At 31.3% G+C, this 14,064-nt stretch overlaps 1 protein-coding gene across 3 annotated transcripts in view; it reads left to right on the top strand.

The window, feature by feature from the left end:
- DPP10 (dipeptidyl peptidase like 10) overlaps positions 1-14,064 on the top strand; it is a 1,290,245-nt gene that overhangs the window by 1,208,545 nt on the left and 67,636 nt on the right. For all 3 annotated transcript variants that reach the window (XM_012535464.2, XM_004276493.4, XM_049712621.1), the window contains exon 13: positions 946-1,053. In XM_012535464.2, the coding sequence (XP_012390918.2) occupies positions 946-1,053 (108 nt within the window). The remainder of the gene's footprint in view (positions 1-945; positions 1,054-14,064) is intronic.

The raw sequence follows: 14,064 nt of genomic DNA, 5'->3' as shown, positions 1-14,064 counted from the left end.
GAGCAGGAAAATGCAGGAAGCAGGAGAAGGAAGGAAGAGGAGAGCAGGAAGAGAGTGGAGGGTCAGATCATCTAAAAATAGTTGTGAGTCATTCTGAAGACCTACTGAGGAAACCATACCAAAGCCTTTCTCTATACCATATGTATAATCACTCTCACTAATCTAAAAGAAAGAACTCGATGTTTTGTTACATAGATCGATTTTCTTAATGTTTCCCCTGAAGCAAAAGAAAGCAATCTATATGTATATCATCCATCATTTAATTTTAAAAAACAATTGTATTGATTTAACATGCTACTAGAGTTTAATTAAAAAATCATCAAATGGGCATCTGTGTTTGTGTGTTTGTGAAGGGGTGAGCAGTGAGGATGGGAAATTTGAATTAAATTATTTTCAATGGATTCCTTCCAATTTTGCAGCCTTTTCATTTTTGTATTTACAGTAAATTCATGTGTACATCATCAGAAATGTATCTTCAATAACTTGAGTTGTTGACTAAAAGATTTCATAAAAATGTATTAAATATTATATGTTAGAAAATTTTCTAAATTAAAAAAATGATTTTGATAAACTGGTGCAGATGTTAACATTTTCTTTATTTTTGAAAGATAAATTTCTAAACACAATCATATCATATGTGAAGATATGAAAGTTCTTTTCTGAACCAATTTAAAAAGTGTCTTCAGTCTAATTGTAAATCATTTCTATCCAGTAGGCAAGAAACTTTCCCATCCATCTCATCACTCAAACACACACATATGCCCAATGCATCATTGCGTTCACTTTAAAACATACTGTCATACTTTTATTTTCTGAAGAATTCGACAATTTGCCAAACTAAACTTAAATCAATTATTGGTCTATTCCATGCATGTATTAGCAATAGTTGGAAGTACAATTTTCAAATGCCCTTTTGAGATTGTTGCATGCGCTTCTATATTTTAGAATGAGGAGCCCGTGTTTTCTAGAGATGGCAGCAAATTCTTTATGACAGTTCCTGTTAAGCAAGGGGGCCGTGGAGAATATAACCACATAGCTATGTTCCTCGTCCAGGTAAGTGCTGGCTTCTTTCTGTAGTTTGGTTTCATTCCATCATGTTCATGAAAGTCTTTTTCGTGTGGTATTCTGCACCTACAGTTAATACCTGTGAAGTCCAGCCATATATCCAACTCAGGGATGTTTTAGGAAGAGGATCCCCACCCTTAGCCATAAATTCAAGCTGTACACAAAACATTTTCAGCACTCAATAAAATTTAGTGAGCTACACATGTGTGCTATGAGTTGAGGGCCTTGGGATATAGAATTTAATAAATGGAAAGTGCCCAACCCCTACTTTCCAAGACCTGAGGAAAATCGAGAGACGATTTTTCATTCAACAAATATATATCATCTATTTGGTACAAGTAATATTTTCAGTGTGTTATAAAAGTTTTAAATACCTGAAGCAGTCTAAATGTCCATCAAAAATTGAATGGTTAGTAAGTTGTAGTATACCCACACAAGGAAATGCAGGGCAGATTTTAAAAACCAGGATAAAATAGATTTCTTATGTGTTGTCAAAGATAAAATCTACGTTATGTTTTTATGGACCTTTTGATAAAAAAGGATAAAAGGTTATTTTTCCTCTACATTTCAAATGAATGTTAACCAGTTTTATACAGTTTTATCTAATTATAAAAAGAATCAGTGAATTCACAATAAGTAATTTAAATATGGCAAGGTTAATGAGTCAATTAGAATCTAATTGACAATAAAAATATTCATGAGAAATAAAGTTTCCTTCAAAATCAAATAAACAGTCTAGTCTCACAGGTAAATGTTAATTTATAAAGATAAAACATTGTGGATAAATTGGAATCTTTCTTGAGAGTGTTATAAACAAACTAGCCAAGAATCAATTTCATGCTTACTAAGTATAGAATAAATATGAATGTGGTAAAAGATCCCTAAGCAACCTGACTACTTTTATGTTCTTAGAAGCTTCAAGTCTTGTGCATATTCTCCAATTTTTACCATTATCCATATATGTATTTACATTGGGCAGCTCAGTACCTTGAATTTTTAAAATCTGTGTCAGTAGCTTAAGAGGCAACCCTTGTCCAAGATCTGTACTATTAAAGTAATTGTCATGATTTTAACTTTAATTTTAATCAAAGCTGAAATAAATAATTTGACTATACATAATCTCCACAATAGCAATGTAGATTAATTTTCATAGTATATTATTAAATTGGAAAAATAAGTTATAGACTAATATATAATGTGATCTCATTTATGTTTTAAATAAATGAAAGCATTTATATATGAATAAAAATTTTTGGTGATTCTGTACTCAACTATTAAATGATTATATCAGACAGGTGATATTAAGGGAACATATTTTGGTTTTTATGTGAACTGGAGGAAGCTTCATCAGCAAATTGCTTTACCTGATTAACTTTTGCTAGCTAATTATAAACTTTGTTATCATAAATACTGGGGAAATATTTCCACCAAAAGAATAAATAAAACTTTCCAAATCTCACAATTGACTGTGGTGACATCTTATTACATTTTTAAATATCAGTATTTATATTCAAGAAGCTGTATAAAAACCCAGGTAGACAAAATTACATACAAATTGTGACTATTTATAAGATATAGTGAAAGGTAGAGAAAGATGTATAATACATCTCTCTCTCTATATATATATATGTATAATTCTGAGATTATCTATTCAACAAAATAAGAACAGAAATGTTGTCTTTTAAAAAGTGTGGGGTTGGCAGAGCAGAGGTAGGAGATGAAGATGTTGGCATGTAGAAATTGAGATATTTATGCACATAACAAAAGTTTCTTTACAAGCCTTGGGAAGAAATACCTTCTGTCTCCCAATCAAACCAGTCTGAAATGCAGTCTAATTCATTATTTCTGAAATGTTCAGAAGAACAACTTCATAGAGCAGATGTGTTTACTTTGTTCCTCTTCCATATGGAGATTATAGCAAAGCTTCCATTGAAGTAGAAAATGTTTTGATCTATTCTGGCTACAGTTCAGAGAATTTGTGGTTTGCCTCACTGATAAATAAACATGACTGCATGATTATTTACAGATATTTTGGCAATGTGGCTAAAATTAACTTACTTTGTTAATGAATCAGAGGTCAGTGCTTAGGTAAACACAATTTATTCTTAAATTTATACATACACACAATTTTGAACCTCTTTGCCTCAATTTTTAAATAGCTAACAAAAAAGCTCTTTTATGATTTTTTTATGATTACCGTATTGATATATATATATATATATATATATATATATATATATATATATATATACACTATAAAAATTTGTAAAATTCTAAACTGAGTAAACTAAACAAAAGATTATATAAAATCAGGGACTTCCCTGGTGGTCGTAGCCAAAAAGTAAGAAAAAGAAAAAAGAGTATATAAAATCAAACATAATCTCATCACCCCAGACTTGCACACTGAAAATCAATTGTTGTATATATTTCCAATTTCTTTTTACATTAAAAATCTATCACTTTTTCTTAAAGTGTGCAATCAAAGCATATATATTGATTTGTAACATTTAAAGAGTAATTTCTGAGCATTTTCTCACATCATTTAATTGCATTCTTAATATTTAATATTATTTGTAAATGTGATTTTAACAGCTATTCAACATCCTGTCTAGTAAATATATTATACTGTATTTAAATGAATTAATTTTCATCATCATATTTATTTCTAGTTTTGATACCAAAAATGATCCAGAGATAAATGTTCTTACCACAAATATATATTTCTAGATGTCAAAAGTTACCTAGGCAAAGCATATGTGTACATATATGTATTTGTTTAGGTTTTGATATGGAATGTGAAACTGGCCCTCCAAAAATGGTGTACTAATTTACCGTCTAAACAGTAGTGCATAGCACCAGTGATGACTTTTTACCCCCTCTTCCTTCCCTTGATACACCAGAGGACTCCACCTAAATTGATGTGCCCAGGGAGTGAGAAATGACAGGAACAGAAAGCTTGGCAGCCGTCAGGAAGACCACCTTTGCAGTACTTGATGCTTAGCTATATTAGAGAGCTTCCCCATTGACTGCAAATATATTCATCTGTTTGAAGTATCTTACTAAATGAAATTAGTAAATTTTTGCAAACATTTTTCTCTCTTACACAATCAGTAGGTAAACAAAAAACATTAATTAGAGACCAGGCTACAAAATTAGTGTTTCAGGATATTTTCATTATATAGATTGATGGTTGGCCTTACAAATATTTTAGTGGTTTTTTCCCCTCATTTACAAGACTTATGCTTGTTAAAATAATTCCAAGAAATAAAATATAGGAAAAAATTGTGTGTTCCTCCAGTCTACTTTTAAACATGATTATAATTTTATATTAAGTACAGTATTTTATCCTATTTGAATTTAAATTTTAAAGCATAATTTTCCCATAGTGCTAAACAATTTTGAAATGCAATTCTTTTGAATATTAATATTTAGTTGACTGGATGTACATAGTTAACCATTGTTGTTCAATGTTTAATTTAGTGGCAATTTACTGCAACTATAGATGTCACTATACATAAAGATTATTTTTATTATGAATTATTTCTTTAGTTGTGGTTAACAGAACTGGAATTCCTGAATCAAAAGTAAAATATTTCTAAACCCATATATATTTTTATATATATATATATATTTCCAGATACTTTCTATATGAATATGTGAAAGCAAAATTTATGAGTACGGTTTATCTACTTTTATATATTCCATTAAAGATAATAATAAAAACTGGCTCTTCCAAAAATCTTTATAGCTAAAATAAATTTCCTTCTGAGTAGAGTGTGAAGTATGCAGTACTGATATCAGTTTACGTAGTTTCTGAATCAAACAATGATGCAAACCTTTTTTTACAGCAGACCACTTCAGATCACTTCAGATATTTCCCTCTCCCCTTTTCCCCCATAGAATTCTTTATGTAGACTTCTAACTCCTGAATTCCCATATTTGGAACCATAATATCCTATATCTTACAATGTAAGTTGCAGTCAAGAGAAAGGTTTTTGTCAAATACATGGGCGCCTTTTTCCCCTCTAATATAGGATAAGCAGAGTGTCAGTCATGTTAAGTGGTTCAGATTTATAAGCATAAGCCATTGCCCTGTTATCTTCCAAAACTGTGTTAAATTAAAATTTATATATATTGGTGAATTCATTCACTTTTTCTATCCAGCAATACAAAGTGTTGCTTATGAGAGCTGATGATTTCACTTGGAACAATTTTAAATGCCATTATTCATTACAAATACTGTAGAAAATAGCATGCCCCCAATCCACAATTCTGTCACCCAATCAACCCAGTACAATTTTTTCATTACATTTCACTGCTGTATCTGATTAGGACATTGTCTGAAAACAATTAGTTCACCTCATATGATGAATAGACAGTAAATTAAAGCATGCTATTTTTTAGCACTGCAATATTTCCATTATTTAGAAGCTGTAAAAGTTAAATAGAATTTACTGTAAGAAATTTGAATGAACAGTGTATAATCAGGTGAAAAGCACATGCATCATTAAACTTTTACTGATACCAATATGTTTCCAACTTATAAACAGATACATAAAATTCATATTGAACTTGCTGAGTAAGATAAAATCTCTGCCAATCCAGGGAGAGGTGCCTGAGGTCTAATGTCCCAAATAAAAACACTTTATTTCCTAGATTTTCAGCTCTTTTGAAAATGAATGAAATTACTAGTTTTATTGCTGCCCTTATAAAATTAAAAGTGAAATATGAGTTCAATTTAACGTATATTGCCATGTTGCCCTTGTCAAAATTCCACAATGGTTTCACATTCATAATCAGTGTTTCTCTTCTACTAAGTGAATATAATGGAGATCATGGTGGCACAGAAAGAAAGAATTATTTCTGTGAAGTAAAATGATTATTCTTTCCTGCTTTGTTAAATTACCTTTCCTGTGATTATATTTCTGCTGAAGGTGAATGGAAAATTAATTGAGGTGGTACAGACTAGTCGAGTCCCTTGATATTTATTTTGAATTTACTGTATAGTCATCTACCATGTTCTGATTGGTATTGGAACTATTTACCTAGAGTCCAGATCAAACGTAATATGCTATTATTAGAAAATAGCTTACAAGTCTTATAACTATGTAACTATACAAGATAGTCTATGCTATTACATGTAAAATGGAGTGAAACTTATTCCCCAGCCCAGAGTTGCCCTGGTAGATATAAAGCAAGCAGAGAAATTACAGATGTTTGAAGTAAAGTCCAAAGGTTGTGAGGTTGTTATCATGGCTTCCAACAAGAGATCTTTTACTTCTACACTTAGAAACATATTTTGATCTGAGATGCATCATTGGATGTGTAATTTTTATTTTCTGTATGCTGTATTCAAACATTTTTCAAAGCATTGGATTTTTGCTCATGATCACTTTTAATGTGGCCACTCTTCCATCCTTAAAACACACACACACCAAAATTCTCTGAAAAACAGAGAACGTATAAGCAATCTAGAAATCTGTGAACAAAATGCATCTCCAGATATGTACAAATATTGATCAAAGTTTCTTTACTTTTTAATGTTTTGAGATTTTGTTCATCTTGAAATTAGATGCACTAAAACCTGAGATCTTAGTCCTGTCCTTGGTCCATTCAAAACAGGATCTGAAAATGAGTAAGTAGGACTATCTACTGTGTTGTTGTCCTGTGGGAATTTGGCAATAAAATATATGACTTCAGAACTCCATGCCAGCCTTCAGGCTCTGCCTGTCTCAAATCTCAGAACTTTGGTTTCATCTTTGCATTTATACTTTTATTCAGCAAGTACTTGTAAAGTGCCAGAATGCATCAGACAGCATATGAAGAAGTTAAAATAAAGAAGTCACATGCTTGTTGTTGACCTTGAGCAGCTAGAAGTCTAGAGCTCTCCCTTTAAGAATAAGGAATAGATGGTTTAGAAAGATGCTAAAATACAGATGTGTACCAGTAAGTCACTTATTGTTTTTTTGAAGGAAGATTCTAATACTACATATACATTATGGAATGACCTTTTAGTTTCTGCTTCCAGTAGTATAAGAAAGTAGATATTTAATAAAACTCTCCCACATCAAAAATCCTAGATTCTAGATATATTTATACCAAAAATGCATCTGAAGTATTATTTAGCTGATAGATTACACTCTCTGAAAACAATGCAATTGAATTAGAAGTGAATAACAACAATTATAACTTTTAAAAAGCGATATGTTTGAAAATATAATTTTTACATTTTTCATGGGTTAAATTACATATATCTATTATTTGTTATTTTATAATATAATTATACTATATTTATACATATATATTCAAATGTAGAAGAAGGACATGAGAAACTCAGTAGTAGAATTTAATGAAATAGAAAGTAAAGATAAAGGGGTTTAGCCAAATAAACAGTTGGTTCTTTGAAAAAAAATAATTCACACTAGAAAGTATAACAAACTTAATTTTAAAAGAGGACAAGCCCCCAAAGTATAAATAATAGAAAGAAGGCATAACTGCAAATTTTAAAATATTTTTTTAAATGCTATGTATAGCCGATGTCAACAAATTTGAAAGCTTGAGTAAAATAGATAAATTCTAGAAAAAAGAAATACCAGGTCTGATTTAAGAAACAGACAACCTGAATTGTCCCATAATATTGAGGAAATGCAATCAGTGTCTTAAAATGTATTCAAATCAGGCACAGGAAGTTTTTTAAAGGTGGATTCTACCAAATATTCAAAAGCCTTAGAAATTTAAAAATAAAGAACTTCTTTAAGCTGACAAAGGCATTAATCAAAAGCTTAGATAATATAACATAATCTATAGTGGAAAATTAGTACATTTCTTTTAAAAATAAGCATTGAGAAAATGAATCAGAATGAAGTAACTTGAATATGCACAAAACCAAAGATGACAATTTTTAAAAATTACCACCCAAGAAAGTAAAACAAGAAAAAAAACTTGATAGAGAGAGGCATCTCTTAGAATATTGTCGGTAAAAGAAAAGGTGAAAACTAGTGGTAGAAATTAAGAACTCTACAGAAAAAAAATATTATCCACTCCTAATGGTGTCTTATTAGGGTGCTTCTAGGGATACTAGTTCTTAGGGAACTGTTAATAGCACTCCTTAGAAACACTGCTCCTTTAGAATTCAAGGGAGTCACCTAATCCTTCACCATTCTTAAGCATCTATATCCTGGAAAATCCGAGATACTTATAAAGAGCAAAATATGGTTGGCAATAGATTTACAAAATTACTATATGAGCAAAACAGAAAGTAGAATAAAATTTTTCCAATACATAAAGACACTTTTCCTGAAGAAAAACAATGATGAGGCAGAAGAATTCTATAAAACAATACTCCAAAAAGAATGACTATTATTATCAAAAAGAATGAATTATTATCATTAAATAAGCATATGTAGACATAAAATTATCAAGTGAGAAATTCAAAACCTAGAAAAGACCTCATAAAGTAGAAATAAAGTTGTAAACCAAAAAGTGACAGATTTCAGGAAGGAAATGGAAAAGATAATACAAACTAATAACAGAAATAATTAATTGAAAGATGACCACTGGTAAATAGATATTTCTGAAAATATACTAATGGATAGCAAGAAGACCCATAAAAACAGCCAATAGAAAGAAATAAAGTAGAAGGGATCTGATTTAAGTTAGGTAAGACAAGGAAATAAGATCCACCTGATATTTAATTGGCTTTTTGTGTGTGTGTGTGGTATGCGGGCCTCTCACTGTTGTGGCCTCTCCCGTTGCAGAGCACGGGCTCCAGACACGCAGGCTCAGTGGCCATGGCTCACGGGCCTAGCCGCTCCACGGCATGTGAGATCTTCCCGGACGGGGGCACGAACCCGTGTCCCCTGCATCGACAGGCAGACTCTCAACCACTGCGCCACCAGGGAAGCCCCTTAATTGGCATTTTTATAGAAGATAAGCAAAACATTGGAAGAGAGGTAACATTTAAACCCATAATCCAATGACAAACCAGAACAACAAAAAAAATGTTCTAGAAACACAGAGTATCTTTGGAGGGGGGTGGGGGTGGAAAAATATTATTAAAGGTATTAATATAAAGATGACATGTAAAGTTAAAATAAAACCTAACACTGGATTTCAAAAACTAAACAGACTACAAAAAGACTGCCTACAAAAAACTCATTAAACATAATATTCAAAATAAATGTATAAAATATGATAGAGTTTTTAGAAGGGTATCAGTCATACCAAAAAATGTAAATTGGCTTAACTTATGTCCTAAAATTTTAAAAATATTTTTTAAATTGGCTCATGAAACAGAATCCAGTTCAATATTTTATGCAAAATATACATCTTAAGCAAAATGATTCAGAAAGGCTAAAATCCTGATAACAAACAAGAAGAGCTGCTTTCCTGTTCCAAAGCATTAAGACCACCAAAAGAAGATGCTTTATAATGTTCAAGGCCACAAATCACAAGGAAGATATAATAGTCAATTGTCTGTATCTATGCCCCAGATAGATGGCTACCTTTATAAAACAGAAATGCCAGAAACTACTTAATATGTGGAAACCTTATTGTACCATTCATTCTCAGTTCAAACTGATTCAAGTGGACAAAAAATTAAGTAAGGTTATAGATATAGCATATATAATGTGTGTATTTATGTTTGAACACATCTAAACAAGAGATATTATATATCTGTTTCAAATGTATGTGGAACTTTGTCAAAAGTTGAACATTCATCAGGTCATCCATCTAAAAAGCTCAGTAAGTTCTACAAATTAGAAATTAAATAAAAGCATGCTATAATCACAAAGTAATACGCCTAGAAATCAATAATATATTTTAACAGGTTTTCCAACTAAGTAATTTTTAAAGTAAATCTAATTAAACAATTTACTGGAGAATTCAAGTCAAAATTCCAAAATTTATAAAATAATAATAAGAAAAAGAATAGCAACACTTTATATCAGAATAAGTTGTCAGAATAAAAATCATAACTTAGCAAACATGAAAATGGAAGAATGAAATAAGTTGAATTTCCAACTTAAATAGAAAATTATCAGCAAAATGCAGCATACATTAGAAAAGTGGGAATGATTAAATTTGAAGCAGAAATGAAGTAGTTTATAAATAGAAAAAGGTAGAACTAATAAGTGAAAAAATAATGTTTACCCTTTGAAAACGTGTGCACACACACACACACGAGACAAGACACATGCTCATCCAATCAAAGAAAAAGAGGGAGAAAGCAAACTGGTATAAAATTAGAAATGGCTAATGGGAAATAAACAAATGGCATTTGAATAAATCGTAAGAGACTATTTTGCAGAACTCTATGTCAATTCGTTTGAAAATTTAGATGAAATGAAAAATTTCATGAAGAAATACACTTCGAACTGTCCCCAGGAGAGACGCAGAGCTTAACTGATTAATGACATAGAAGAAGCAGAATGTTATCAAAGAACTACACCACAAGTGAGAACCAGGCCCACATGATTTCATAAAAGAATCTTATTAGACTTTCAAAGGCAATGCCAATAAAATTTAAATTGTCTATAGAATAGGTTTTCCTTGTAGTTGCCTTTTACAAAATTTAATACCACTTTCTGGTTAATATACATACACATATACATACACACACACACACACACACACACACACATATATATATATATATATATATAGGAATTGGGGATAATTTCTTAAAGTGATAAAACATGTATACCTCAGCCCAAAAGCCAATCTCGTGTCATTCCCATCAAGGTCAGGAGCAAGGGAGGATGCACACTATCTCCACTATTGTGTAAAATGATTTTGGAGGTATTAGTTAATGAGACAAGAATAAACAACCAGCTGTAAGATTTGGAAAAAGCATTTAGTGAGACAGCAGGATAGATATTTAGCATACAGAAATCAATAGCTTTCATATTTGCAAACAATAATCAATTAGAAGGTATAATGGAAGAGAGAGGCCTTTAGACAATAGCAGCAAAATATAAAATACTTAGTAATAAATATGAAAATGAAATTATATGAAATGTACAAAACCCATATGAGGACAACATTGAAACATTCTGGAAAGACATAAAGTAGACTTGAACAAATGGAAAAATATCTATGTTCTTCTAAAAAATAACTGAAGATCATAAGATCAGTATTAATTATAAAATTAATAGTCTCCCAATAAGATATTCCAGTAAGTTTTTATTTGCTTGAACTAGATATGCTTATTTTTAAGCTTCTTTGGGAAAATAAAAATGTAGTATTATCTAGGGAAATCCTGAAAATAAGAACAATGAGTGGGTGTGAGTCCTAAATAATATGAATGTTAAAAAAAATCTATAACTAAAATGTGTGGTATTGGGACATGACTTAACAGAGATAAATGTATAGCATAGACAGTACAAAAATAGACTCAGGTACATATGGAAATTTAATATATAATAAACGTGGCATTTCAAACCACTGAAAAAATTAAGTTTTTATAAAATCATTTTAGGAAAACTCAATATCCCTTAGGAAAAAGATAAAAGTAGTTCCAGACTACCACCCTAACTCTAAAATGACAAAGCTCTAACTTTAAAAATTAAATCTTACCTGTAATAGGAGAAAACATCAGTAAATTCTTTGTAACCTTAGTTTGAAGAAAGCCTTTAAACTATGCGTCATCACTTAGAAGTAATATAAGAATATGTTGGTAAACTTGATTTTATAAAGAACAGAAAAAAAATTGGGGAAAAATGCTATCATAACCAATGTCAACACAAAATGACAAACCAGGAGAATATATTTGCAGCATATACCTCACATAAATGGATATAAAGACACAAAGAGCTCCTAAAAAATAAATAAGACCAGAATACAAAGAAATCTGATCGAATAGATAACAGAGACAAACATTAGCAGAGAGTTAGATAAAACAATTATGCAAATGGTTTATTATATATTATACATTATATGTATATATATAAGCATTTGTACATATATAGATAAATATAGATGCTCAACTTTTCTTCCAAGCAAAATGCAAGATGAAAATACACTAATATACCTGTCACAAGTTGAGTGTCACAGGAAGCCAACTGTGAAAGAAAGATTAGCCTGCAGGCCAGTTATTACAGAGATCAATAACTCTGGAAAGGAGGAAAAGAAAGCAACATTGGGCAGAAGAATTTGAGTGGCAGAGCCATCTCAATGAAGGTTTCAGCTAACCCCACAGAGAGTTCTGTACTGGGAGAGCCCTTCAGAGAAGTCCCATGTTAGAGCAAGAGGGCTGGGCTTCTATATCCCAATATTGATCAGGTTGTCCTTTCGAGGGCTGTTGAAAAGAGGTATGATCTTGGGTGAGGCCATTTTCTTCAGTTCAGGCCGTCTCCAGACTGACAGCTGAGGGCCTTCTTCCAGCAGGACTTCTAGCCACTGGAGAGGTAGGTCCTTCCTTCTAGAAGGGAGTTCTGGTTGGTGTATCATAGCGTCTACCACAGCAACATTTCTCACTTGTCAGATTAGCAAAAATTCAAACAATGAACAGCGTGTTCTGTAACATGTTCATGGGAAGACTGTACTTTCAGGGATCATTTCTGTAGGTCATTATATGTCCATTGGAAAACAGGCACCTTATACATTAGTGGTAGATGTGCAGAATGGTACTTTCCCTATGGAGGAAAATATCCTGAAGATATTTCCCTACACATTAAACCACAAACAAACATATACACAGGGTTAATCAATAAAGCATTATTTGAGATAATAATCATTATAGATTATTTGCATTATTGGAGGCTAGTTGAATGAAGTATGGTACATCCACACAGGCAGAACTATTTAAGAATTAAAAAGAAGATGATATATAACAATTGATATAGAGCACATCCCACAATCTCTCTAATTTGTACATATATATGTAATTAGATTAGTATTTACATTTATAGTAATAAAATATTAATTTTTTAATTATAAAAATCTACCCCAGAAAAGAAGCATAAATAAGAACCAAATGAAGAAAAGTTTTTTCTATGTGATGAGAATGGGGTGAGATCAAGACTTCTGTCAATGTATATATCCACATATTTATACTTTATTTTTGACCATGTACATATTTTAAAATAAAAAGAATGAGGACATCAAAGCTTAAATTGAAATACTAAGAGAAGATAATACACCTAAAATGTAAATCAAACTGATATGAATTTTAATTGAGGTGTGACTACGAACGCACACATACACCTACACACACAGAACATATGGACATCTGTCTGGCTGCCTATCTATCTCCTCTGAAAAGGTCCAGAACTAATAACATTAGAGTAGTAATGAGCACACCTAAGCCCAGATCTTGATATCTAAATATCATAATCCAGTAGAAAATATTCCTTGGAGAAATTATTGATTATGGATATGGGAGATAAGAAGCGATCTTAGAACATCTTACTGTGCAGAAAACAAGGAAGTGCTCTAAAACTAACATAATCATTTCCAAAGAATAGAGGGGTTAGCTTGAAGGGGTCCCACTAACCAAAGTTTGTCAATTTCAGCATCATGAAGAATGATAACAACAACAACAAAATAACAGTAATGGAATGTTAACACATCAGATTAAAAATGTTATAATAGTATGAGGAAGAGGGAGATAAAGAGAGTGAACACACGTGAAGGGAAAAAGTAGGGAAAGTTCTTTTTACAGAAGAATACCACCTAATAAATATAGAATGGATGTTAGAGTTAGAAAATCACTTCCAAATGATAATTTCTTCAGGGAAAGGTCATGAATGGATACCAAAACTACTGAGTGGAAAGTTCATGGAGGAAAAGCTATTCATGTAATGTGCAAGCATCATCCCACTTTTAACTACAGGGGAAAATGTACTTTACAATGAACATATATCAGTTACCTTGTAAATAGCATTGTTAAGGATGGGAAGAAGTGTAATGGTGTGTTTCCTAATATGAAGCATAAGAGGTATCCAATATCACCTATATAATATTCTTGCCAAAAATATTAGCCTAAATTATATCATT

The sequence above is a fragment of the Orcinus orca genome, chromosome 7 (genome assembly GCF_937001465.1).
Source record: "Orcinus orca chromosome 7, mOrcOrc1.1, whole genome shotgun sequence".
Classification (NCBI taxonomy): domain Eukaryota; kingdom Metazoa; phylum Chordata; class Mammalia; order Artiodactyla; family Delphinidae; genus Orcinus; species Orcinus orca.
Note: the sequence above shows the minus strand (reverse complement) of the source record. Positions and strands in the feature narration are given on the sequence as shown.